Source organism: Melospiza georgiana, chromosome 4, assembly GCF_028018845.1.
Source record: "Melospiza georgiana isolate bMelGeo1 chromosome 4, bMelGeo1.pri, whole genome shotgun sequence".
Classification (NCBI taxonomy): Eukaryota; Metazoa; Chordata; class Aves; order Passeriformes; family Passerellidae; genus Melospiza; species Melospiza georgiana.
In genome coordinates this window covers 23,925,007-23,951,881 of record NC_080433.1, presented here as the reverse complement: position 1 = coordinate 23,951,881, position 26,875 = coordinate 23,925,007, and the positions used below count along the sequence as shown (strand labels likewise).

Sequence of the window (26,875 nt, the reverse complement as noted above, 5' to 3'; positions counted from 1 at the left end):
GAGATTATCATTCTTAATATGAAATTGAGAAAATATGTTATTCTGTTATAGCCATCCCTCTGCAACGAGCATGTTATTCTTTGCAAGCCTATTAAGATTTTATGGCTTGTTTGAGAAAGGACTGATTGGTGGCTTGGCATTGGGTGAGGACAGCAGAAGGTTTTTAAGGAACTTGCAGACAGAACAGATCATGGAAGCAAGAAGCATTTCTTTACCAGTTCCTGGAAGCCCTAGAGCAAACATTAGAGAGAATTATGACTGAGAAATAGAAAAAAGTGGATTATTTATAGACTCTCAGAAGAATTCATTATACTACTTCAGATTACAGAGTAGACTGGCAGGTTAAGTGTCACCTGCTGCTGTGAAGCTTAAGATAAATAAAATATAATTCTCCTGACAAAAAACTCTACTGTAAACTGGCATCCATGCAAATGACAATTGCCACTGAACCTCATCCATAAAAATTGTATTTTGGTATCAGCAATGCAAGGTGCAAAAGAAAACGTTGATATATCCTTGCACTAAGACACATTAGTAGAACCTTTTCTGGAACAGAACAGGATGAAAAGTTCCATATGCACTGCTTTTAAAAAAAGGCATATAAAAATAACAAAATCCTTTCAGAGCTGTAGCCCTCCTCCAAAAAAAGTTTCCCACAGATTAGAAAAGTCTGTTCTTGGGACCATGATAACTGAGCTTGTCAGTTCAAGGAAATACAGCTGGCACACACAAAAAGCAGCAAAGCAAAATAATTCAGTCTTTACTAACTCTGTCCAGCTTTCATATTAAGTATTACATCAAGTTTTGCTGCCCTACTATTAGAGGCTGTGCTGGTTATATCTAGAGATCAATCTGTTTAATGGCAGAGCTCACTCACACACCTATTCCAGCTGTATAGTTAAAAGAGCAAACTGTGGTGATCTGGGGCGGCTTAATTTCGTGAGAGTATTGGGCACAGGAATTCATTTGTCTTGCTTGTCTTCTCCGATTCTTTAGAAAGCAGAAGGCTTCCTATGGTTAATATCTCCAAAGGACTCATGCTTCTAGTAGCTGATCCTGATTCCTCATGAAGTATCTTTGTGATTCTAGCAGTCCTGCTGCAAATGTCCATATTCACAGTAATGCCTGGCTGACTGGGTTCTGGTGTAAATTTCAGTGTCATATGCCTTAACTAGAAATTTTACAGAATCACAAATCACCCAAATGGGTTGAAAGGGACCTTAAACCCCATTCAGTTCCAATTGCCCTGCCATAGACAGGGACACCTTCCACTACCCCAGGTTGCTCAGAGCCCCATCCAGCCTGGCCTTGGACACTTCCAGTGATGGGGCAACCACAGCTTCTCTGGGAAACTTGTGCCAGGGCCTCACCATCCTCACAGAGAAGAATTTCTTTCCAATATCCAATCCAAACCTTCTCTCTATCAGTTTAGTTTTTCTCCTGGTGTAAATCAGCTCAGACGTACTGATTTCAGAGCACCCGCTGCATCTAGCCAAGTACATTTTTATAGAGCTAAATGTTGAACTGAGCTTTTATATAACAGAAAAGAGTGGAATGAGTAATAGCACCCTAGAAAATAAGCAAATGTTTTTGTATTTAGGATATCTAAAAACCCTTGAGTTTTCAAACCATGCTAAACAAAGCTTTTATATGTTTTCTCTTCTAAAAGGGAGGAACACAAACAGCAACTTCATTGCTTAATGGCCGGATTTGCTTTCAGTGTGCTGCCAGTCCCCTCTTTAAATGATATTTATTTCTTATATAATGGGATGATACCTGTGAAGAAAATATTTGCAGCTAACTGTTGGGATAGATAATGACTTGTAAGTGACAGGTTATTTTCACAGAGTTCCCACTTTTCTCAGTGTTATCTCACAGTGTAGATGCAGTCAAGAGAAGCTGATTGGATTCTCCACTGTTGTCTGTCTTGTGGGGTTATCTACAAGATGTCCGAAGTGATATAAACACCGCTGTGATCTAACAGTGTTTTTACAATACCCTTTTCACCCACTGAAAAAGTGAGGTGAAGCATAAGAAAATGAAAAACAGTGCCCCAGGTTTTATAGGTACAGCTTTACTTGTAGAGTTTTGGTGTTTTTGGTTGGCATGTACCAGTTTAGTACTGATACTGATATTGTTATCTGAAAATACCTGTCCACAACCCAAGATATAGAAGTTCTTTTTCTAATAAATCTGTAAGTCCATAAATTAGGAGCAACTAGGAAAAGTTAACAGTTAACAGCAATTATGAGAGGACAGCCAGGAGAAAAATATGTAAATATGGGAAAAGAGGAAAATATCTGTTCCTTCTTATTAGTAAAAAAAGGAGAGGCAGGAGGCTGAACCAGAGGCCAGCCCTTTAGGGCAAAATCACCACGTCTTTGACAGTAAAAAGCATTTTTACATTGAAATATATTACATGTAATATATTTCAAAATATCTCTTTCTACATCTTGCTGGGGATCCTAGTTATTTCGGAAGCAGGCTAAACCTACCTCAGAACGTTTCATGGTGAATTAGGAGAGATGATGTCATCCATGGATACTCAGAGTTTTGGGCTCAGTTCCATTTCCTGGCAAGACCTTAACAGTGGGTCTGGACAACCCATGTTCCATCCTTCTGTATTTTATTTTTAAAAGATAGTAATTATTGTCCCACTGCTTTGCTTGAATTCTTTGTTAAAATTGGGCCTGAGGCTATTTCTTAGTTCTTAATTTTAAAGGGTCTAGCATAACAGGATTCAAATATCAGTTGAAGCTTATAAGTAACACAAATGTTTACCACAAGGCTTTGGATTTATCATTTTTTAAATTGTTTAATTTCTTTTAAAGCTACCATGTTCCTTGAACAATGGAAGCGTTTGCAGATGAGATTGAGTTACTTCTGGGATCTAACTGGACTGGAAGAAGAAGAGGTAAATCTCCTCTCCCTGGGCTAATTTACTGTGTTAATTGTTCTATAGATGCATATTATAAAAGCATTAATGTATAAATTTCTCATGAGTGTTCTCCAGCCCAATGCAATTTGTGGCTGTGTTTAGATAAAGGACTGTAACTGATACAGTTTTGAGTATCAATGTTTATTTAGCAAATCCTCACCTATACCTTACTGTTCAGCACTCTGAAGTTAATAATGAATGTTGAAAAGGCTTATAAGGTAAGAACAGATCATGTTTTGCTGAGAATGCCCATCTGCCATTGTACAGTGTGCAATAACACAATGACAACTGAATAAATACTTTGTCATGTCACTTCTTAATGTGTAACATGAATTCTTTGTGATGATGACAGCCACAGGTCACAGTACCATCAGCAATTTTTTGCATCGAGGTCTGGGTGGACATCTATGATGCCTTAGGTACATCATCCCGAGCTCGAGGTGCTCACCAGCAGAGCTGTTTCAAAACAATAAATCGTGTGACTTTATTCACAAAGAGCTTTCCAGTGAGCCATGGGATCTCCAGATATAACCTGAACTGACTGAAAATGAGATGTACTTGTTTATTGGTATTTAAAATGTCCCTGATTTTGTTCATAGTTTCATCCTTTGATTTGCTCTAATGATTCTCTCTCATCCAAGGATTCATTTCTAATCCTGACTAAAGAAAGTGCACTGACTAAAATCATAAATAATTATCATACTAAGAACAGGTAGACTTTGGACTTTCCCCTGGCATTAGATGCTGAGATGTCTCTAGAATAGGGCCATATTCCCAGCATCTTGGTTTGCAGGGAGGATTTGAATCCATTTTTTCTCTTCATGTTCCAGCAAAGTTCCTTAAGCAACAAGCCACCTACAAGTCTTCAGCCCTGCTAGGTGAGCCCAGCTCAAACAGGAGATAAATAACAGGAGCAAATACCATGGGGGAAAAGCAAGCGGACATGATGGAGTTCATGATATAGCATGGTAGTGATGTTATTCCTCTATTTCCTATTTCCCAGATCAAAATATTTGGCTAAAACAAAACAAAAACAAATTTAGAAAAAAACCCCAAAAACCAGAAAACCTCAACCAAAAAAGACCCTGAGAACAGACATCACACTCTAGTATTACTCTCCTTCCATCGCTATCCCGTAATGCAGAAATATTCTTTCACTGCTGACTTGGCAGCAACCTCCTCTCTTTTGTGTCTGTTTCTCAGCTTTTTCATGACTGTCTCCCCTGTTATGGTGTGGATGATGCTCACAGTACAACGAAGTACTCCCAGTCTGTGAGTTGTCACGCAAACCCAGTGCACTAGCACATCACAAATTACAACTTGTCCCACATGGGATGTCAAACTGCTCCCTGCCAGAGATTGTACCAACTGCAGGGCAAACTGAGAGGCTGGAGAGCAAACTCTGGGCAGGCTCTGTGGCATATTTGATGAACCACCATATTTTTCTGATTTTCGGAAGGCCTCCACCATCAGAAAATAGGAGAACACCTGCTGGATGAAGGGGAGTGGGAATGGGTCCCTACTTGGGGAGGTAATTAAAATTCCTTGTGACCCCCATCACCTACCCAGGTGCCACTTCAGAAACGGTATGAGGCTCTGGATGAGGAGGGTCAGCCAGATGATGTAGAAGAAAATTATCTGCCCAATTATGCTTCATCTGTCAGAAGGATCACCACCTGTAACATCAAAAAGAAAAGAGGTATAGTTGTAGTGGGTGACTCCCTTCTGAGGGGAACCGAGGGCCCCATATGTTGACTGGACCCATCCCATAGAGATTTTCTGCCTCCCTGGGGCCTGGCTATGGGATATTATCAAGAGACTTCCTGAGCTGATTTGGCCCTCTGATTATTACCCACTGCTGATACTCCAGGCTGGCAATGATGAGATTAAAAAGAGGAGTGTCAAGACAATTAAAAGGGACTTTAGGGCACTAGGTCAAGTGGTTGATAAGGAAGGAGCACAGATGGTGTTCTGGTCAGTCCCTTTGGTGGCAGGGACAAATGACAAGAGGGAATAGGAGAGCCCACATTACCAACAAGTGGCTCAAGGGTTTGTGTCATCAGCAGAATTTTGGGTTCTCTGATCATGGGGCAACTTTTAAGGCACCTAGCTTGCTGGAACCAGATGGACTTCATCTCTCTGTTCAGGGTAGAAGGATTTTGGCTTGTGAACTGGCAGAACTCACTGAGAGGGCTTTAAACTAGTTTGAAGGGGGAAAGGGATGCAGCTAGGCTCTCTGGAAGCAGGCCCCAGTGTGGTAAGCCTGACTTAGGAGTGAAATCAGTAGCCCAGCTGAAGTGCATGCATACCAATGCACTCACCATGGGTAACAAACAAGAAGAGCTGGAGGCCACAGTGAAGGAGCAGAGCTATGATGTAATTGCCATCACAGAAATATGGTGGGATGACTCTCATAGCTGGAGTGCTGCACTGGATGTCTAGAAACTCTTCAGAAGAGACAGGAAAGGGAGAAGAGGTGGAGGGGTGGCCCTTTATATTAGGGAGGCTCTTGGTGCTATGAGTATTGAAAATAATGACAATGAAGTTGAATGCCTATGGGTAAGAACTAAGGGGAAAGCCAACAAGTCTGACATCCTACTGGGAGTCTGTTATTGTCCACCGAACCAAAACGAAGAAGTTGACCACTTATTCTCTAAGCAGCTGGAGAATGTTTTAGGATGACCAACCTTTGTTCTTGAAGGTGACTTTAACCTTCCAGACATCTGCTGGGAACTTAATGCAGCAGGAAAGAGGCAGTCCAGGAAGTTCCTAGAGTGTGTGAAGGACAACTTTCTTGTCACAGCTGGTGAACGAGCCCACCAGGAGAGGTTAGACCTGTTGTTTGCAAATAGAGATGGGCTGGTAGGAGATTTGGTGGTTGGAGGCTGTTTGGGGCACAGTGATCATGAAATTATAGAGTTCCTGATATTTGGTGAAATCAGGAGGAATATCAATAACACTTTTCATTTGACTTCTGGAGGGCAGACTTTGGCCTATTTAGGAGACATATTCAGAGAACTCTTTGGGAAACAGCCTTAACAACAAAGGAGACCAGGAAAGGTGGGCATGCTTCGAAACAGAGATCTTGAGGGCACAGCATCAGACTGTCCCTGTGTGCTAAAAGATGAATTAACGAGGTAAATGTCCAGCCTGGATAGGAAACAAGGTTTCGAAGGAACTTAGGAATAAAAAGAGGATGTATCATCTTTGGAAGGAGGGTCAGATCTCTCAGGAAGTATTTAAGGGGGTCGCTATGGCATGTAGAAAAAAATTAGACAGACCAAAGCTCATTTAGAACTTAATTAGGCAACTTTTGTAAAGGATAATAAAAAAGTTTTTACAAATATCTTAACAGCAATAGGAAGGGTAAGACCAGCCTTTATTCTCTATAGGATGAGAGAGGGAACTCAGTAACTGCAGATGAGGAGAAGGTGGAGGTGTTTCATACCTTCTTTGCCTCAATCTTTAGTGGGAAGATGGCTTGTCCTCAGGACAGCTGTCCTCCTGGGTTGGCAGATGGTGTCAGGAAGCAGAATGGTCTCCCTGCTATACAGGAGGAGGCAGTCCGAGAACTGCTGAGCTGCTTGAATGTTTATAAATCCATGGGACTAGATGGGATCCACCCCAGGGTGATGAGGGAGCTGGCAGATGAACCTGCAAAGCCACTCTCCATCATTTACCAGCAGTTCTGGCTCACTGATGAAGTTCCAGATGACTGGAAGCTCACCAAAGTGATGCCCATTCACAAAAAGGGTGGGAAGGAGGACCTGACCTCAGTACCTGGTAAGGTTCTGGAACAGTTTATACTGAGTGTCACCACACAGCGCTTGCAGGATGGCCAGGGTATCAGACCAGCCAGCATGGCTTTAGGAGTGATATGTCGTGTTTGACCAACCTGGTCTCCTTTTATGACCAGGTGACCCGCTTGGTGGATGCAGGAAAGGCTGTGGATGTTGTGTACCTGGACTTCAGCAAGGCCTTTGACACTGTCTCCCACAGCACACTCCTGGAAAAGCTGGCAGTACACAGCTTGGACAGGAGCACTTTTTGCTGGGTTAGGAACTGGTTGGATGGCTGGGCCCAGACAGGGGTGGTGAATGGTGCTGCATCCAGCTGGTGGCCTGTCACCAGGGTATCCCTCAGGGGTTTGTGCTGGGGCCAGTTCTGTTCAATATATTTATTGATGACATGGCTGAGGGGATTCAGTCTTTCATTAGTAAATTGGTGGATGACCCTAAGCTGGGGATGTGTGTCGATCTGTTGGAGGGTAGGAGGGCTCTGCAGAGAGACCTGGAATGATTCGATGAATGGGCAGAGTCGAATAGGATGAAGTTTAATAAATCCAAGTGTCGAGTCCTGCATTTTGGCCACAGTAACCCCCTGCAGCACTATGGGCTGGGGACAGTGTGTCTGGACAGTGCCCAGGCAGAAAGGGACTTGGGGGCACTGGTTGACAGCCAGCTGAATATGAGCCAGCAGTGTGCCCTGGGCAAGAAGGCCAATGGCATCCTGGCCTGTATCAGGAATAGCGTGGCCAGCAGGAGCAGGGAGGTCATTCTTCCCATGTACTTGGCACTGGTGAAGCCACACCTTGAATGCTGTGTCCAGTTCTGGCCCCTCAGTTTAGGAAGGACGTTGAGAGGCTTGAGCACACCCAGAGAAGGCAACGAGGCTGGTCAGGGTCTTGGAACACAAGCCCTGTGAGGAACGACTGAGGGAGATGGGGGTGTTTATCCTGGAGAAAAGGAGACTCAGGGGGGACCTTATCACTCTACAGCTACCTGAAAGGTGGGTGCAGTCAGGTGGGGTTGGTCTCTTTCTCCAGGCAGCAACTGACAGAACAAGAGGACACAGTCTTAAGCTATGCCAGGGGAAATATGGGTTGGATATTAGGAAAAAGGTTTTTATAGAAAGGATGATAAAGTTCTAGAATGGCCTGCCTGGGGAGGTGGTGGAGTCACCATCTCTGGATGTGTTTAAAAAAAGACTGGATGTGGCACTTGGTGCCACGGTCTATCTGTCAGGACATGGGTTGGACTTGACCTTTAAGGTCTCTTCCAACCTAGTGATTCTGTGATTTTGTGATTCAAGTTCATCTCTCACAGTTCAAAATCCTTATCTTTAGCTTAATATTTGCAAAATGCTGTGAAAGAATCTATAGGTTTGTGAGGTCCTGTGATGAAGAGGCCTGAAGTGGGAAAAAGTCTGTGGACAGGAACTATAGGATCAGCAAGAGTCCTTTGTTTATGACAAAGAAAGGAGTGCCAGACAAATCTCAGCACAAGCTGAAGAATTAGGAACTTAGAATCATAGGCTAAGACTGGAATGGATATTGAGAGGCCATCCCTTGTGCCTTGTAGAATCAACTCTACTTAAATCATTATGAAGAGATATTTGTCTAATTTGTTCTTAAATAAATCCAGCAGTGGAGATTTCAATTCCTCCCTAGGTAATCTATCTAATACTTCTCTATCTGTGCTGCTAACAAGCTTTTCCTAGCACTTTTCAAATCTCCATGCTACATGGTATTTTTTTCTCTCACTTTTTTTGGTCTTATTTTATCTTCCAAGGATCAAGACAGGAATTACTTCTGTCCTATTTTCAGCATAATCCATCATAATATCATGTTTCTATCACTCTGTTTGTTTAAGACGAACAAGCATCTGCTCTTTCAGTCTTAGTTCCTAAATATTTTCAGAGATTCATAGAACCACAGAATGCTTTGGGTTGGAAAGGACTTAAATATAATCTTGTTCCAACCCCCTGCCATGGGCAGGGACACCTTCCACTATCCCAGGTTGCTCAGAGCCCCATGCAACCTGGCCTGGAACACTGCCAGGAATACAGCAGCCCCACACAGCTTCTCTTGAAAACCTGTGCCAGGGCCTCCGCACCCTCACAGGGAAGAATTTCTTCCTCATATCCAATCTAACCCTACTTTCTGTTAGTGTGAAGCCATTCCCTCTTGTTCTGTCTCTCCAGGCCCTTGCCAAGAGTCTCTTTCTCCATCTTTCTTGTAGGCTTTCTTCAATTACTGGAATGATTTTCTATGTATCTCTTTATTATTGTTCCTTTCTGGCCATTTTCTGGCATATGCAGGTCTTTTTAAAAGAATAATAGACATGTCTCGTGACATGACATGCAGAAAATGACAGAGCCAGAGGACAAAGTCTCAGGCTGCATTAAGGGAAATATAGGTTGGATATTAGGAAAAAGTTTTTCATGGAAAGAGTCATAAAGTTCTGGAATGGCCGGCCCAGGGAGGTGGTGGATGTGTTTAAATAAAGACTGGATGTGGAACTTGGTGCCACGGTTTAGCTGTGGTGTTAGGGCATTGCTTGCACTCAATGACCTTTAAGGTCTCTTTCAACCTAGTAATTCTGTGAATTCTGTGAAAATCATGCACCGTGTCACTTCTTAGTACTTCAACAAAACCCTAAAAGTTAGATCAGGTTTTGTTCACCTTTTAGCCATAAGATTCATAAAGATTAGGATAAATTTGTCTGTAGAAAGTTACTGGCATCAGGTTTCAGTGATGGTGAAATCTTTACAAGTGTTGAAAGTTATGTTGGAAAAGGGAGATTTGTGTCTGATCAGGTTAGGCTAGAAAGAACCAGAAGTGGGATCAGTTAGAAGAGCAAGAAAGGGGCAAGGAAGAAGCTCAGGAGGATTAAGAGTTTTAAGACTAGATGGAGTTAAGCTATTTATTGTCAATTTTGTTAGGAAGGGAAGGTGCAGAACCAAAGCAGGAAGAAAAACAACCATAAATTTGAAGCGCTGAGAAGTACTTTGTGAAAGTTATATTGAAATAAATGCCTTTGGTGTAATTTTTGTGGACATTGGCTATAAACCTTTCAGTAAATTGCTTTCTTTAAACACACTGGGCCAAATCTCTTGCTTTAAAGAGTCACACAAGATATTAATTTACTTCTATTTATTTGTAAATGTCTTGGCAATGGCAGTCTGGGAAAGCAGACTCCCTAAGGCTTCTGTGCATCTTTGCAGCTGGCAGCTTTACAGACTTAGAGAATTTGTGTTTGGACACCTGAAATCCATGAAAAGAGTGGCAAGCATTGGATACCAAGTGGAAAACAGCTAATTGTGTTGAAAAGCAATGGAGCATCCAATAAACAAATGGGAGAGAGAAAGAAAAGAAACAAACTCAGATCAGTACCATGGCAGCAGACAAAGCCTTGCGAACACTGTGCATACACACACAGAACCACAGAATCACTGAGGCTGGAAAGGACCTCCAAGGTCATTGAGTCCAACCTTTGTCCAATCCTCACCTTGTCACCTAGACCAGAGCACTGAGGCCATGTCCAGTCATTCCTTGGGCACCTTCCAAGATGGTAACTTTACACCTCCCTGAGCAGCCCATTCCGGTGTTTTAACAACCATTGCAGTGAAGAAATTCTTCCTGAAATTCCTCTACTCAATGTGCCTTGCCACGGATGTGTGACTGTGTAACACAACAAAGGAGGTTGTGCATATCATTCTAATTCAGAGTGTGTAATAAGTGATATGGCCAACAGTAAACCAGGAATAGAGGTGGGAGAATCCATACCCTCTTCTGCTTGGTGAAGAAGTACAGATGGACTCTAATTAATGATTGGGGGGTAGAAACTCTTGCCTTCCCATGAATCTTCCGAAACAGTATTTCCAGGATATTTCTGCTTTGATTTTTTTGGGTGGAAGAGATTTTCCCACATTTTGCCAATGATCCTGTGCAAACTGAAATAGAAATGCAATTACAAAAGATGAAATTTTAGAATTTGGGCAAGAACTTGGAAGTCAAATGGATAGTCTACATTAACTGGAATGCCAAGGAATCTCCACTCACTGGTCTTGGTATTGTTCAAATATTCAAGCTCTTATAGTGTTTTGTCATAACAGGGAGGAACCTGGAAGTCTGTCTTCCTTAGGAATATTTAATTTCAATTTAAAATCCTGTGTTCTGTAAAATGTTTGCCAACCATTTTAGTTTACTTGAAAACTAATTCCCAAAGTCTGGTTTTTCCTTTTGCTATTTGATGAGTTTAAAAAAAACATAATTATTGAACCCTTAAGAGAAGTCTTTGATGTCACTGTGGGTTACTGCTGAGTTAAGACTAATAAGGATGGTAGATTGAGTAAAAGAGAATTAAAAAAACTTAAAAAGCAAGCTGACTTGGTTACATTAAATATGTTTACAGGTACATTCCATTCTCACCTAACTTGATCTTGATGTAACTTTATTTTCTCTACCATGGGTTCAAAATTCATTTTGATCTGATCAGTTTGATGGCTTCACTTTGTCGTCCACCTTGCAAAGGATAGGAGCAGACTCCTTCTCCTGAAGTTTTTATAGTGTCTACTAAGCCACAAATCATGAGATATTTTTGTTTGCTAAAATCCTCAAAGAGGAGGCTCTAATAAAATAACTGTGTAGCCCTCTTGTCCGGTATTGGTAAAAGGGGAATTTGTAGCTACAATATTTTTTCTTGTTTCAAATATGTCCTTTCTGCATCCTCAAGTTTCTTGTGCCAATGAGATCTTTAGTTTGGATTGTTTTCTCCAGATGCATTTTCTCACATTTTTCCTGTAACTATTCTAATTTTCCTGTTGGGTCCATGTTTCCAAATATTTTTAAAATTCTTTGTATGCTTTTTAGTAACCTTTTTTGGGTTTCATTACTCTTTCCAGTGAATCTTCCCTGACCTTCATTAAATTCTTTCTAACACTAATTAGTTAGTGATCCTTGATTAGCCTTGTTCTTCTAAACAAATCCTTTCAACGTTATATTTAAGTCCTGTGTTTAGGAGGATGAGAGTTTCATTAGGATAGTTGGGGAAGGAATGCTGAAGAATGAATGTTGTCCTGCAGCTCTTTGGGGAAACTGTTTAGTACCAATTATTGCTCCACTAAAAGATTACACATGAAGGCACACTTTAAACATGTTTAAAGTTGTAAACTGTAAGAACAAAGTCAGATGAAAATTTCTTTGCTTTCCAAGAAGTTGGTAAAGGTGTGTGATTACATTTTTTCACTCCCAGACTGTTGATATATTTCACTCCCAGGATTTCCTGGGCCTTCAGTATATTTTCCTCCTTTCTTTCTCTTCTACAGACATATCAACATGCTCTCATTTACTTTCATTGATTCCTTTTCTGTTGTAATTACTTACTCTGTCCTTTCTAGAACTGAATTTTCTTCAAGGCTCAAAACAGTTCAATTTTTCTTTTTGTTGGTCTTGATTCCTTGGGGTGTTGGGATGGGGCCACTCAAAGGCTGGGTTACTTAGGGTGGCACAAGTTCTTCCCTCCCCTGGGTTCAGAGAGGTTAAATCTGTCTTTATCCAGCACTGCCCCACTAGGAACAGGGATCACCTTGAGGTCTTTCTTTGTTCCTCTCCTTCTTTCCACTCACTCAGGAGATCCAGGTAGGTAAGCAGGGTTTGCCAGGGATGTGCCCCTTGGAGAACACACAAGATAGGGAATCAGGTGTTGTTTACAGGGGCCTGGAGTGACAGGACAAGGGGGAATGGCTTCACACTGACAAGAGAGCAGGTTTAGATTGGATATTTGGGAAGAAATTGTTCCCTGTGAGGGTGGAGAGGCCCTGGCACAGGCATTCCAGAGAAGCTGTGGCTGCCCCATCCCTGGAAGGTCAGGTTGGATGGGACAGCCTAGTCTAGTGGAAAGTGTCACTGTGTATTGCAAGGGGTTGCAATGGGATGATCTTAAAGGTTGCTTCCAGCCCAGACCATTGTGTGATTCTACAATTTACACAATTCCACTCATCAGTATAGGAGTATTTAAATGGGTTGGGTTTGAATTGTGTGAGGAACAACCATAAATGATGCTATATTCTGCTACAGTTACCCACAAAATATGTTATCTGCTGTTGAAATGGCAGCATTTGGTTGTTTGGTCCTAGCTTAAGGGAGCTTCAAAATATGAGGCCAAATTTCAAAATTTAGTTTTACAGGTATTTTCCCAAAGCATTACCACTGTTCTTGCTCAATGAAAGCAAGCAAAGGCATAACATCTCTCTGTCTGTCTGGCAAATACAATCCCATAATAGAACCTTCTAGTTTCTCTTGATGAATTCTTTTATGTTGCTCTAGAATATCTTTAATGACTGAGTTCCTGTATACTTACTCAGTAGCTTTTAACACTCCTAAACTTGTGTTCATGGTACATGAGTTATTCAAGCTTTTGCTCTAATTTTTCATTTATCAGAGTTATTTTGAAAGTGATCTGGACTAAAAAGATTGTGATAATCTACCAGTGACTCCATCCTGTCATATAAAACTATTTTTCCTTGACAAGCATCCTATTAATAGGGCAGTCTAAACAGATCCTTGGTGTGAATGACAAACTCTTCCCTAGACTTCTCACCTCCTGCATCCTATGTCACCATCATAAGAAATAGAGGGTTTTAGTCCTTGATTTCTAATAATTAACCCTTTCGCAGCAGAGAACAGCTGGGTTCTCTGTTCTGCTCATTCCACATTTGCATCTGGTATTGGGGCAGCAGCTGGGTCATTCCAATTTTTATTTGTGGAAACCTTCCTTCCCATCAATGTGAACTGCTTAGCTGCTCTGCTTGTGTTCAGGGTGTTAGCATAAGGATGTTCAACGAATTTTCAGTGGGTCTTTGCCTTCACTTAAAGTGTATGGCTTTTTTTTTTTTTTTGATAACTCCTTTGGCCTGTCAAATCTGGGATAATTGCTATGGTTCTAATTTTTTTTTTTTAATACATTCCATGTGTTTGTAATGCATGTTTGTAAAATTTTATTATCACGTTCTATCTAAATCAGAGGGAAATTAAGGAGAGATGAGTTTACATTATTTATTCTTATCAAACTGGATCATTTTATACAGAGGCATAATTTGATGGATAGTAGATACACGTGTATGTTTGAGGCAAATCCTGGAGACCACTCTCAAAGAAAATTCCCACTGTCAACATGAGTTTTGCCTGAGTAGATATTTCATATTTTGGCTCTTTGTTTTCAGAATGGGAATTATTGTTTTCTATTTGGAGCACTCATTCGGCCTCTCAGTACCTTGGCTCACATGGTTTTCAATAAGTGTACTGGCAACTTCCAGCATCCTGGTTTTCAGATCTATCTCTACATGGACATTTGGCCTTTGTGAAGACATGACAACTATTTCTAGCTTGCTGTCCTAAGTGTAGGACTCTTCTCATTTTCAGACAAAGAATTGATTCTGAACCACACTCTTTTTACAGCTGAGCGGAATTGTCCCTTCACATCCATGGATGCATGGGTCAAACATCCCTAAGTCTGGACTGCAAAGAAATATTTGGTGCAAAATAGTCATAAAAGGAATGTATACAAAATGCATTCCAGAGAGCTCTTTGGTCTGTTCAGTCAAGGGTAAGATGACTTGGCAAATTCAATGAAGACAGATCAACTACTATTCCAGTCCAGGTGTAGGTGTATGAAAGGCAGTTAAAAGGATACTAGAATGTCTTACTAGGAAAGTTAAACATAATTTGGCCAAATTTGAACAAAATATGCTCTCAGAGCAAAATTGTCAATAGCAAAAATTAATTTAGTGTACAATGTTTTGCTTGGCATTTATTTTCTTTATTTCACCTAGTTTTCATTCAAATCAGTTTTCAAAAGTTGCTCTGACCTCTGGAGACTGCTCCTCATGTCTCAGAATACTTTGTTTAGCAGAAAGTAAGAGAAAAAAGGAAGAAAACAAATTCATGTCTGAAGTAGCATAGTTTATCTAGATCTTCTCCGTTTCTTACAGCCTCATTCATCTCCTTTCCCTGCTTTGATAAAGCTGTCTCCTCTCATGTAGCTACCCATGCCAGATATCTTCATCCTTTCTTCATTTAAGTCTAAAGATGTTTGTCACATCCTATTGGAATATGAATCCCAATATTACCAGGTAGATTGTGCCTGGGCCAGTCTGACCCTTGCTGCTGGGCCAAAGGCGGCAACTGTGGTGTATCGCCCCAGAGATACCTTGGCTTGCTGGTGGTTGCAGCTGGGCAGCTGAACAAGCCCAGGCTTGTTAGGAACTCTGTTTACCTCAGGAGCAAGGCTTCAGGCGATGGGAAGACAAAGGAGATGGATTCTGGTGGAGGGTTAATATCCAGAGCTTTATTCATGGTCACACAGGTCTGAATCTTAGCAACAGCTCCAACAGAATGCCGACTGCGTGGTCCGATTCACCTTTTAAGCTCCCGGGGCAGGGGGAGGGGAGGTACAGGTGAGCCACCAACCAGGTGGGAGGGGCAGGGTCTCAGGGGAGGATGACACCCAGACAGGCCAATGACCCCTGGGCCTGAGGGGCATCCTTTGAAAGTGATGAACCACATGCCACCTTGCTGGAATGTTAAACCTGATTGACAGCCCAGCAGGGGGTGAGGGGGGAAGGGGAAGAGGGGTATTGGCACACCTGGGGAAGGGACCTGGAAGTTTAAAACAGGGTACTACAACACACTGCAACAACATCCTACCCCTGAATTTTTATATAAGGAAGAATCGTAGCAAATAATGCAAATCAACACAAACCAATAAAAATTTAAGAAGCATCAGGATACAGGTGTTGACTGCAGCAACTTCAAATGCCTATTGTTGTATCTTTGTCTTTTTCTCATCCTGCTAACCACCATTTTTGCTGCTGATCAGCTTTTTTATTAATGTTAGAGTTTACCTGTGCCCTACTGTTTCTTGGAGTTCTGCGTGTCATCCAGAAGAGGGATCAGAGGGATGGAGAACCTCTCTTACAAGAAAAGGCTGGAAAGCATTGGGGTTGTTCAGCCCGGAGAAGAGAAGGCTTTGGGGCGACCTCATTGTGGCCTTCCAGTGCCTGAAGGGAGCCCACAGGGAAGAGGGAGAGAGACTCTTGACAAGGCCTGGAGTGACAGGACAAGGGAGAATGGCTTCACACTGACAGAGAGCAGGTTTACATAGGATATTGGGAAGAAATTGCTCCTGTGAGGGTGGAGTGTCCCTGCCACAGGTTTCCCACAGCAGCTGTGGCTGCCCTGTTCCTGGCAGTGCTCCAGGCTGGGGTGGATGGGGCTTGGAGCAGCTTTGTGTAGATACACAGAAAAGAAGTGTCTGCTGAGTGTCTGAAACACTGATACTGGGGTAGCCACGGAGCCAGCTGAGGATTGTTGGTAGACACAGGCAAGGGCTGTTGGTACCAGCATGCCAGGAGGAAGAACAAAATGGGACTGGTGAAGGGGGACATGTGGAGGTAGTGCAGCACTTTTCTGGAGCAAATATCTTGGTGAAGTCCACAGAGGCACAACTGAAAAAGTGCAGGAATGAGGCCAAGAAGTGGGCATGGACTGTAGAGGGGATCAAGACCACCCAAGACCCCTGAAAGCTCCTTGTCCAGTTCCAGAAAGGTCTGAAAGGATGGAGGGTTCAAGATAACTTATTTGACTGGAAAGCAAGAAACTTACCTTCAGGGGAGAAACCCATCCCTAAAAGGGAAACACCCAGCACTCCTAGGTGGAACCCCTCAGGATCCTGGACATCTCATTACCCCATCAGGGACCAACACTGGAATTAGAGCTGCTCATCTCTTTCTCTCTCTCTTATTAATCTCATTTTCTCTCTTCCCTTTCATCTCATTCTTTTATCCAAAGTCCAGTGCCATGTTCTTTTATAGTAGGTTAGGGATTACACACCCATTTCCATGCAAAGTGTATAATTAATAATTACATTTTTCTGATTGTTTGCAAGACCCTGTGACTTTTGCTATTCCTTATGACCAAAAGCATTTACTCATCACAGTGGAAGGTGTCCCTGCCCATGGCAAATGGGTTGGAATGAGATGTAAGGACCCTTCCAACTCAAACTATTCCAAGATTCAATTATTTAAATTATACTTTATCACATACTTTTTGAATGCATTAGGAAAACTTCACTATCAGGATAAAAAAATATTTTGGAGGTGTTACTGTGTTTATATTCTCACATGCAACAGAGAATAGTGAGGGTTGTGTCTGCTGTGGTGAAAATGCTATATCAGTTCCATGTAGGCCCCCTTTTATTGCTCATGAAGATTCATTAATTTAGAATGGATTTTGTTCTCTTCGTGACTATCAGATTAATTAAAAAAATGTTAATAATCCATTATTTTGGATGGGGCTGATATGCAAGGGTTCTTATTATAGTAAAGAGGGGTGCTATGACCACTGCTGTAGGAATAGTCTTTTTTTTTGTGGGAGATATCAATCCAAATTCCAGCTCTGCATGGATTCAGAACTTGGTGGGAGGACATGCATGATACTTTTCTCTTTTGTGAGCTGCTCACTTGAAAAGCCTGGTAAATTTTTTTCATCTCTTTTAATTTATGCTCTAATTTGGGAGAGGAAAATATATTTTGCATGGGCACATTGAAAGGTTATTGATTAGGGAAGCTGGGCCAGATCTGACAGCCTAGTCCAAAAGGCGTGTGGAGTTGAATCATCTTGATGGCTTTGTTTGTAAATATGACCAAAAGTTTTGGGGATTTTCTCCTAATCATAATAACATTTGTTTGTTTGTTTTTGTCTTTTCAGGAGCATCCCAGGCCAGAGTATGAAACCAAATTGCTGCAGAAAAAGCTGAAAAATAAAGACATTACAACAGAAAGTTCAAACGAGGTGACATGCACCTTATCTTTTAATTTATGTGGGATTTGTGTTTAGTTATGTTGTGATTATATTTTTGTCTGTCTCTCAGAGGTTACAAAAGGCACTTTTTGGTACTGTTAATTAGCCTTTTGAGTTGGTAGGTGGCCGTGTGCTGAAATGTAGGCCTGCAGTGCCATTCCAGGGCTTTGAGGTCATGTCTTTCAAAGTAAAGCAATTTGCATAGAAATGGGGTTGACAGGTGGTTCATGACCTAATCTGGGGAGTAGTGCCTGATTCCCAAGAGAATCACTACAGAATTCTTATAGCAATCCCTCATCCCTCAGAATGTCAGTACTTTCTGCAAAATGGAGATAGCAACTTTTATTATGGTGATTTCATTTGCAAAGGTGACCTCGGTGACTTTAGTGCTGCTGCAGTTACACAGTTGTGAAGTTTTAATGACATTTCCAGGATAAATTGAAAAATAGTTGGTAGATAATTTTCAGACTGAACAGGGTTCAGGATTTTTATGTCTATTTCAAACTTCTTTGAACAATCCCTTTTTTATCAATCTCATCTTGTAAATTATTGACTGAGGTCTATTTTCTAAATATTCACAAGTTCTGTAGTCTTGCTCCATTAGGCTTGGTTAACCATTGCTCTTTCCCTGCATTCCACATGTGTCAGGAAAGTCAAAGCATTCCAATACCATGTTCAGCTTCCAGGGAGAAAAAATCAGTTTAATTTGATTATAGGTTGAGAATCAGTATCCGAAGTGGAGAATTTTTAAGTTTTCAGGTTTGGTCCAACAAATTTAGCTTGTGGAAGAACTACATTATCCCTTTCTTCTGCTGACCACCATTGTAAAATGTTTCCAGGCAATCTTTCATTTCAGTGAGCCTGCCTGTTACCTGTTGTGCCCAACCAAACGCCACAGAAAATCATGAAAAGATTCTCAATAATTGTAGTGGTGGTTTTGATCTTGCCCAAGAAGCAGAGACTCACAGAGCACTGTGGGGTCTTACACATTCTACAGCTCCCTTGGGCTTTCAAGTGAGGAATCAAGGACTGTAAAAGTCCAATAAAGTAGTTGCTCTTCAGCTTTTGTTGTTTTGGCTTAAGGTAAATGGGAACTGGAAACAAGTCAGCCATTGATGCTGTAGAATATTGTGATTATCTTGCTTATCTGAGATACAGAAATAATTATAAATTAGATATTAATTTAAGGTAAAACAAAAAGAAACATAAAAAAGCCCCAACAAAAATCCCCCAAAACACCAACCAAATGAGAAAACCCCACACCAAAACCCAAAAAACAACCCAAGAAGAAATGTTAAGTAAATAGGTGGAAAAGGAGGAACAATGTAAGATCCAGCACTACAAAACTAGGAAAAGCTCCTTTCAGACATCAAGAATGAAGTCTAACATGGTATATTTTTTGTCAAATTGCTTTCTGTGCTAATGTGGATGGAAAAAACCCCCAAATTTATGAATTAGTGTTCCCCAAATTACTGAAATATATTCCAAGCAACTGAGCAGTTTTCCATCAGTGAACATTCTGGCCTACTAATTCTGTCCAGAAAACAGCACATTAGTCTGGGTTTGGAAGATGTGTTGCTCACGCCTTTGTACATGAGTGTCTTATAAAATTGTGAGAACAATAGATGTTGATGTGAGAACTGCAGAAGAGGAAAAAACCTAAACATAACAGTTCCATTAAACAGTCCTAATGTGGAAAGGCACCATTACATTTTGCTTTGGAAGACTTGAAAAATTAAACATTAAAAGTGGTATTTAAGATTGCAATAATTATTTAGCCTTATTTTTAGAGATTTCAACCTTTTCTTTTTGCAAGACCATTAGCTCAGGAGATTTTTTGTGGCAGGTTAATATTAAGACACAGGTTTCTGTGAGGTCTCTGGCTCAGTTTTTCTGTCTTATTGAGTGGATGCCAGGGTACAGAACTTGGTCATATTACTAGGAGAGATCTAGCGGCTGGACAGGCATCAAAGTAGAGATGTCTCTGTAGTTAAAGATTCAATTCTCCTAATTTCTTGGTTTTGTGTGAATACACAGATGTCTGTGAGGTTTCTATCTCCTTGTGTTTTGGTTGACAGTCTAATTTCATGGCATAAGTCTCTGTGAAGTTTTCTCCTGAATATTTTTAGCAAACTATTGTAAATTAAAGGCATATTTTTTTTAGTATGGCTGGTCAAAAACTGTAGTATGGAGTTAATATCAAAGGATTGTCTCTGGCATTGCTGCCTAAAATTTCTCATTACTTATCTAACTTCAAGTCAGAAGTCTCCAGTTCAGCAGCTGTGGCTTGTTGGGATAGAAATGATGCCAAAGAGTGGCTATTGTGAGCATACTGGTGTAGAGTTTACTTAAAGGCATATATTTCTATAAAATTATTGGCTTGTTTCCAGTATGTTAATTCCTCTGTTCCAGTGAGGAAGTGACTGATTTTATGGCAAGAAGCAGCTTTTATGTGCAAAGCTTTTTGTACAGTGCATTTTTTTTCCTTGCCTTACTCCAACAAGGAGTTCCTGTGAAGCTAATCGGGTCATTTTTGCAATGAAGGGGACAGGAGTTTGGTTAGGGGCTGCTTTTGTGATTGCAGGAGAAAGATCACACCACTTACATCCTCTCTTAAATGATAACTTGGCAGTACATGTTCAGAGGAAACCAGCACACAGTTTTCCCTCTCTGCTGTTCAAGTCATTAACTTTAATGAGTGTGGAAGATGCCCAGCACCTGTCAGGCCCAGTAAACATATGAGTCACTCTACCCAGGCAGCAAATTCCAAATCAGCCTGATGAGCCTGGCAAGACAAAGTATGACACATCTAATATATTACTTGCCCAGTGGGGGTTGTGTTCTAGAATATAGCTCTCATACAAAACACCACTTGGGTGTGTTTCTGCTACTGGAATAAGAAAATAACAAAATTTCACCCTCCTCCACTCTGTTCAGGCTGTTTGAATAAATATTTTATTGGTTATTTGGAGAGTGAGAAAGAAACTGCAAGGGCTCAGAGAACTTCACAAAAGATTGATGAACAGTAACACTAACTTCTATTATTTCAGAAGAGAATTCATTTACAGCTAAAGGAGTTGAAACATTTGTGTGAAATGCCTCAGGTTCAGTAGCAAATAGATAAATAGACAGTCTTCATGAATTATGACATTGATTTTAGAAAATTCTAAGGGACCGATTTGGGAAATCTGGAATGACCTGTCTTATAGTCAGTATCGCTATTTAATTCTTTATGGTCACGTGCTATTAACAAGGACATGTAGTGACAGCATAATGTGGAATGAATTCAAACTGACAGAGAACAAGTTTAGGTTAAATATTAGGATGAAATTCTTCCCTGTAAGGGTGGTGATGCCCTGGCACAGGTTGCCCAGAGAAGTTGTGGCTGTCCCATCCCTGGAAGTGTTCCAGACCAGGTTGGATGGGGCTTGGAACAACCTGGGCTAGTGGAAGGTGTCCCTGCCCATGGCAGGGGGTTGGAACTGACTGATCTTCAAGGTCCCTTCCAATTCAACCCATTCTATGATTCTCTGATATAAAGGCTTGCAGTGTATAGCTCCTTTATTCATGTACATCAAAAGGCATTTTTGTTCTTGCAGCCGAGATGAAGGATTACACACACCTGTATGAATGCATGTATCTGATAATACATTCATGCAAACACAGCAGATGCAAGCTTTGTAATGAAGCAATTAATGGTATATTTTGTTTTTCTTAAATGAACTATAACACAGAAGATGTGGATAGAAATCTTTAATGAATAGGGTTAATTTACTGCATGTGCAGAATGTTAACTGAAAATGTGGTGGATATTTGCAGTCTTCTGAGATGTTCTTCTCTCTCTGCAGTAGTGGAATCCTCAATGGAATTACACAGAGGTCAGGAAATGAAAATTGGTCTTGTGCCTGAAAACATGCAGATGGGGCTAGATCCAACTCTCACTGGAGCTGATGGAAAGCCTTCCAGTCATTTTTGTGAGAGATGACCCTGACTCCTTTTCATTAAATGTCCAGCTGATCTGGCAAACATGATTGAACATAACATGTGTGTATATATATATATACACACGTGTGTGTGTGTGTGTTCTTATCTTTCCTATTTGGCAGGAAAGTAAATAACTCATTCTACATATTTCTCAAGAAAAATTTTCTTTATAGAAAAATAAGGGCTTGTCTTTTGGCTTGTGTCCTGACTTGGAGCAAACCCTAGGAGTAATAGATTCTGGCATTCTGTCTTTCCTTTAATTCATTTTAAATATGATACTGGCAGAATCAATTATTCAAATAGTTAATTCACCTGGTAATTGAAACAAAAAAGAAATATTTCTTTCTGAACCATCATTTCAGTTAATAACTGAGTTAAACTGAGTTAAAGCAAGCTGATTTGGAGGGGAGGGTCTCTGGTGTAAAGGATGATACAGATAAATGTGAAGTAGAATTGTGCATTGCTAATACTTTATATATCTATTTTTAAAATTTCAACATTGCAAAACATGAAATAAAAATTCTTGCTAGCAGTTGATTACCAATCTTCTGTAAGCAAATCTCCCATAAGGACTAAAAACCCTTTTAGATACTGGAGCCCATTTCTTCCATAAGCAAGTCCTTGATAAGATTAGCTAAAGAAAAAAAAATCTCTTATTATTGTAAATATTAGCTGAAACTCTGTAGAAAAAAACAAGATAATTGGTCATAAATACCAGTTTGAATAATCAGAATTATAAAAGAACTTTAAAGATACCCAGAGTTCTTTAATCCCTAGTATTTTAGCATTTATTGAACCATATTATTAGTACGATAAACCCATCCATTTGATACAATATTTCTTAAACTGGCCAGTGTCTTTCTGGCCTCTTTCATGTCTTTACTTTGAGAAATATCTTTCTAAACATATGGGATAGTAAGATGAGTATGTAATAAATTACTTTTTTTTCTTTTCCAGCTTATTTCTTGTATCATTAACTTTTGAAAATAAAAAATGACTGAATGAAAATAAAAGAATGGCTGAAGATGAATGAGGACACACATGATTCTAATCTTCCACAGAGATTTCTTCCTCTTTTTTATACTTGTACTTGTCATAATTCTGTTTTTTTTAGTGTTTATTTGACTTCTAAGCTATGGATGTTTCATACCAGAGTATTCATAAGCAGAATTTATGTCTTCAAAGGAGTGTTGACATGGTCTTTCAATGTGTTATTTAGATGTGAGGGTTCTTTAATTTTAGAGTACATGGCATGTGTTCAAACCTTCTCAGTATTGCTGTCTTGGAATTTGGTTATCATTCTATGGAGTAGTGGAAGAAATACAGCTAAAAATGTCCCACTTGCTCCCTGTTCCTCAGAAAATCTGCAATGGGATTTCCTCTTTTGTATCAGAGAGATGAACCCAACATATGGCCACAGTGTTGTGCTCCTGTGTCTACAATTATATTCCAGCCAGACTTCAGTAGGAAATAGCTCTTCCTACACTCTCAATATAAAGTAACAAAATCCTTAAATGTGTATTATAGTAGAATATTCCAAGCTGGGAACGCTTTCAGGATCTTATGTAGTCCACATAACTACTCCTGTCAAAAAGTGTGATCTCAAACTGTGTTACTCAGGATATTACCTGGTCAGGTTATGGAAATGTCCAAGGATGGAGATGGTAACATCTTTCTGGATGTGCCCTGACTGTCTTCATTGTGTGAAAACTTCTCATTATATCCAGCCTGAACGTCTCTGCTTTCAGTTTAAGCCCATTGTGTCTTGTACTTCCAGCATTAACCACGGCGAAGAGCCTGGCCCTGTCTTTTGATGAGCTCCTTAACTGTGCTGAGCAAGCCTTGTTCCTCAGTTTCTCTTCCTTGGACACGTTCTCTGCCCTTGACTTACATAAGTAGTGGCATTAATGTCTTCTACTGGAAGGCCCAAACCAATATTTTAGTGTGCTGAAAAGCTGAGGTAATCACTTCCCTGGACCCACTCATTGACACAGCCCATGTGCTATTGGACTTTGCTGTCAGGGCACGCTCCTGGCTCTTGTTCATCTTGTTTTCTGCAGACACCAAAGGGTCTTTTCACTAGAGTCAGTTCTCCTCCAAGGAGTTTTCTGCTTCAAAGGCATTTGCTCTTGATGAAGTTCAGGAGGTTAGTAGAGACCTGTTCCTTCAGTCAGTCCAGTTCTCTCTGGATGGCAGCTGCATGCTAAAGAAAACTGACCATCTCTTGACCCACCCCAGCCTAAAATCATCGTCCAGGACCAAGCATTCCATCACCTTCTCCTGTAAAGCAGGGTGGTTCTAGGATGACCGCAGCAGTACTCCAGCTGTTACAGGTTTCCAGGCACACTTACTAACACCCTCTGAGCAAACCATAGAACTCACTTTTGCTGAAGTCAAGGCAAATGACAAGTCTCCTCTTGCCCACAGGTCCAGTCATTTTTCTTACCGAAAGCAGCCAGACTGGTTCAGGAAATGATTCACCCTTGGTAAATCCAGAACGACTCTTCACAAATACTGACTTCTCATGATGTGTTTAGGGTGGGTTTCTTCACTTTTCAAGAGAACAAAGTGAGACTTATTATGATTCCTTAATTGTCATTATTTCTTAATTCCTTAATTATTCTTTTGTCCTTTCTGTGAGAATGGATACAAGATTGTTCTTTCTCCTGTTTTTAAGGCCCTTCCCTCATCTTGGTGTCCTTAGGGAGATGACAGAGATCAACTTGCAATAATATCAGCTTGTTCATCTATCTTCCATTCTTTTTCTTCACAGTTATAAGTAAATGAAATCACTGCTTGTCTTTCCCAAAGGAGTAACTTTTGTTTTTCCTAGACAGCTAAAATGTGTTAAATTAGGAATACTGGATACTTTTTTATTCAACTGTTGGAGGCTGAACAGTACAGATGAGAGCAAGAATTTTAAGAAAATGCTGTTTTACTTGTGAGATTCTGCTAAAAAAATTATAAGCAAAAATAGTGGTCTTTATCGGAAGGGTGTTTTGAACCGAGAAACAAGAGGAGGCAAGGCTGCTGTTTATTGGTCTTATTTATGTAACTTATTAAGATTTTGGCTGAAGGAAGCATTCTCTCTTGGGTGATGCTATAGATTGCATTATTTAATCATAGAACTCCGACCCAAGCATGTGATTAAAGTTGAGCACAGGCTTCAGTGTCCTGGATATAGATACAATTAAATGCTTTTTCTGAATTGTGGCCTAAGCTTCTTATTGCCAGCATTCAAGACGATGCAGATCTCTTTCCTATTAAACAGGGTGGAAAGACTAATTTCTATAGGTTGCATTCATCAGTACTTGAAATTAAGGAGAGTTCTGCCTGAGTAAGTAATAAAGTCCTTAAGTCTGCACCAACTGACTTGCATTGTACCCTGTCAAAGACTATGCTAACAGGTTGGAGTGCCAAGCAAATTTTCAGGCTGAAAAATAAATCTCCAGAAGTCTGCTGGGTTTTGATTTAATGCACTAGAAAAAACAGTAAGAAAAAAACTAGAGTATTCTCCCTGTCCTGGGAGCTGGTGACAAACCCCTGTAACTTGGAGTATATTTTTTACCTTCCTTTGAGCACACTTAGAGGGTAAATTTCATGCTATTTATCTCCTACAGAAGCCCAGATAAGTTAGTTGCCAAGAATTTTTTTATTTGATGCATACTTAATCCTGTCTGCAATTTTAAAGAAATAAACTGCATTTACATTCAGTTCTTTTGGGCGTCCATCCCACGAAGATTGTAATTCCATAAACTCCAAGCTTAAAGAGCTAAGTAACTCAGTTTAAGCTGCTCAGTTTTTGATTGAAAAACACTTGCCTGCTGACCTGCAGATTTTTGTGTTTCACTTGATTTAAGGATACGATGGCATTGTTTTTAGAAGCTCCTTCACACTGTGGTATTTCATGTAGTAAATAAACCTTGACACCAAGGTGATCAGAGGGATGGAGCAGCTCTGCTGGGAGGAAAGGCTGGGAGAGTAGAAATAGTTCAGTCTGAACTATTTCAGACTGGAGAAGAAAAGGTTTTGGGGTGACCTCACTGTGGCCTTCCAGTGCCTGAAGGGAGCCCACAGGAAAGATGGAGAAAGACTCTTGACAAGGGCCTGGCATGACAGGACAAGGGGCAATGGCTTCACACTGACAGAGAAGAAGGTTAGGTTGGATATCCGGAAGGAATTGTTCCCTGTGAGGGTGGTGAGGCCCTGGCACAGGGTGCCCAGAAGAAGCTGTGGCTGCCCCATCCCTGGCAGTGTTCCAGGCCGTGCTGGATGGGGCTCTGAACAACCTGGGATAGTGGAAGGTGTCCCTGCCCATAGCAGAGGGTCGGAATTAGGTTGAGATTTAAGGTCCCTTCCAGCTCAAACTATCCTGTAATTCTATGATTGTAATTTGCCCAGATACTTTGAGGAGTCTCCATTTCTAGAGATGAGTAAAGCCTGTCTGCACAGAGGCCTGAGAAACCTGCTCTCAGTGACCCTGCTCTAAGCAGGATAGAGAACTAAGATGGTCTCCAGAGGTCCCTTTCAATTCTAATTGTGCAATTCTGTGAAATGCAGGAAAGAAATGATTCATATAAGTGCAGACAAATTGGTTTGACCACAATAAGCATATTTTGAAAGAAAATATAACTTGAGCCTTACTAGAAGTACCTTAGCAATAGGACAAAATGTAACTTGAGTTTACTAAAGGCAGATTAATAACCATGCCATAACAATGCCAACCATTGTGTGTCTGATTAATGATATAATGGATTCCCTATGGCAGGGAAATGTAGTGTACTTCAGTAAACCAACTATGTATTCCACAGGGGGAATAGAATTTATTTAATAAGTTATTAATCAATATATTTCACTGTGACTGACTAGAAAAGTGTGTGTAAGAATTTTCATTTCAAAGGAAAAGAGAAAAATCTGATTTTCAAGTAGCTGATTGGGTAACGCCACTACAGTGCCTTCTACCCACTGCTGTTCAGTGCCCATCCTTCTCTGCTGTCCTTGATGTCATGAATTTCTGTCATCCACATTTTTCCAATTTTTTAAAAAGGTTTTACAGTGTTGGGAATATCTTCCTTGAAGAAATATAATATATAGAGTGTGGGAAACTTTGCAGGTATCTCTTCATTTTGTGCAGGTCTAAAGCTTTAGAATGTAGATAAGTTCTGTTCTTGAAAAATTTTTGTTTCTCACTTATATTACTAAATTATCAAAATATAATAAAATATATTTGTTTCTTGGATATTACTTCCAAAGGGTTGTTCAGTTATGGAAACAAATGCATCATGGCTGGATTCTGACATTTTGTTCTTCAG

The 26,875-nt window shown here is 40.5% G+C and overlaps 1 protein-coding gene across 1 annotated transcript in view; it reads left to right on the top strand.

Annotated features, from left to right (window-relative positions):
* ANO2 (anoctamin 2) overlaps nt 1-26,875 on the top strand; it is a 147,857-nt gene that overhangs the window by 56,996 nt on the left and 63,986 nt on the right. The window contains exons 13-14 of the mRNA XM_058022401.1: nt 2,832-2,914; nt 17,487-17,570. Of these exons, the coding sequence (XP_057878384.1) occupies nt 2,832-2,914; nt 17,487-17,570 (167 nt within the window). The remainder of the gene's footprint in view (nt 1-2,831; nt 2,915-17,486; nt 17,571-26,875) is intronic.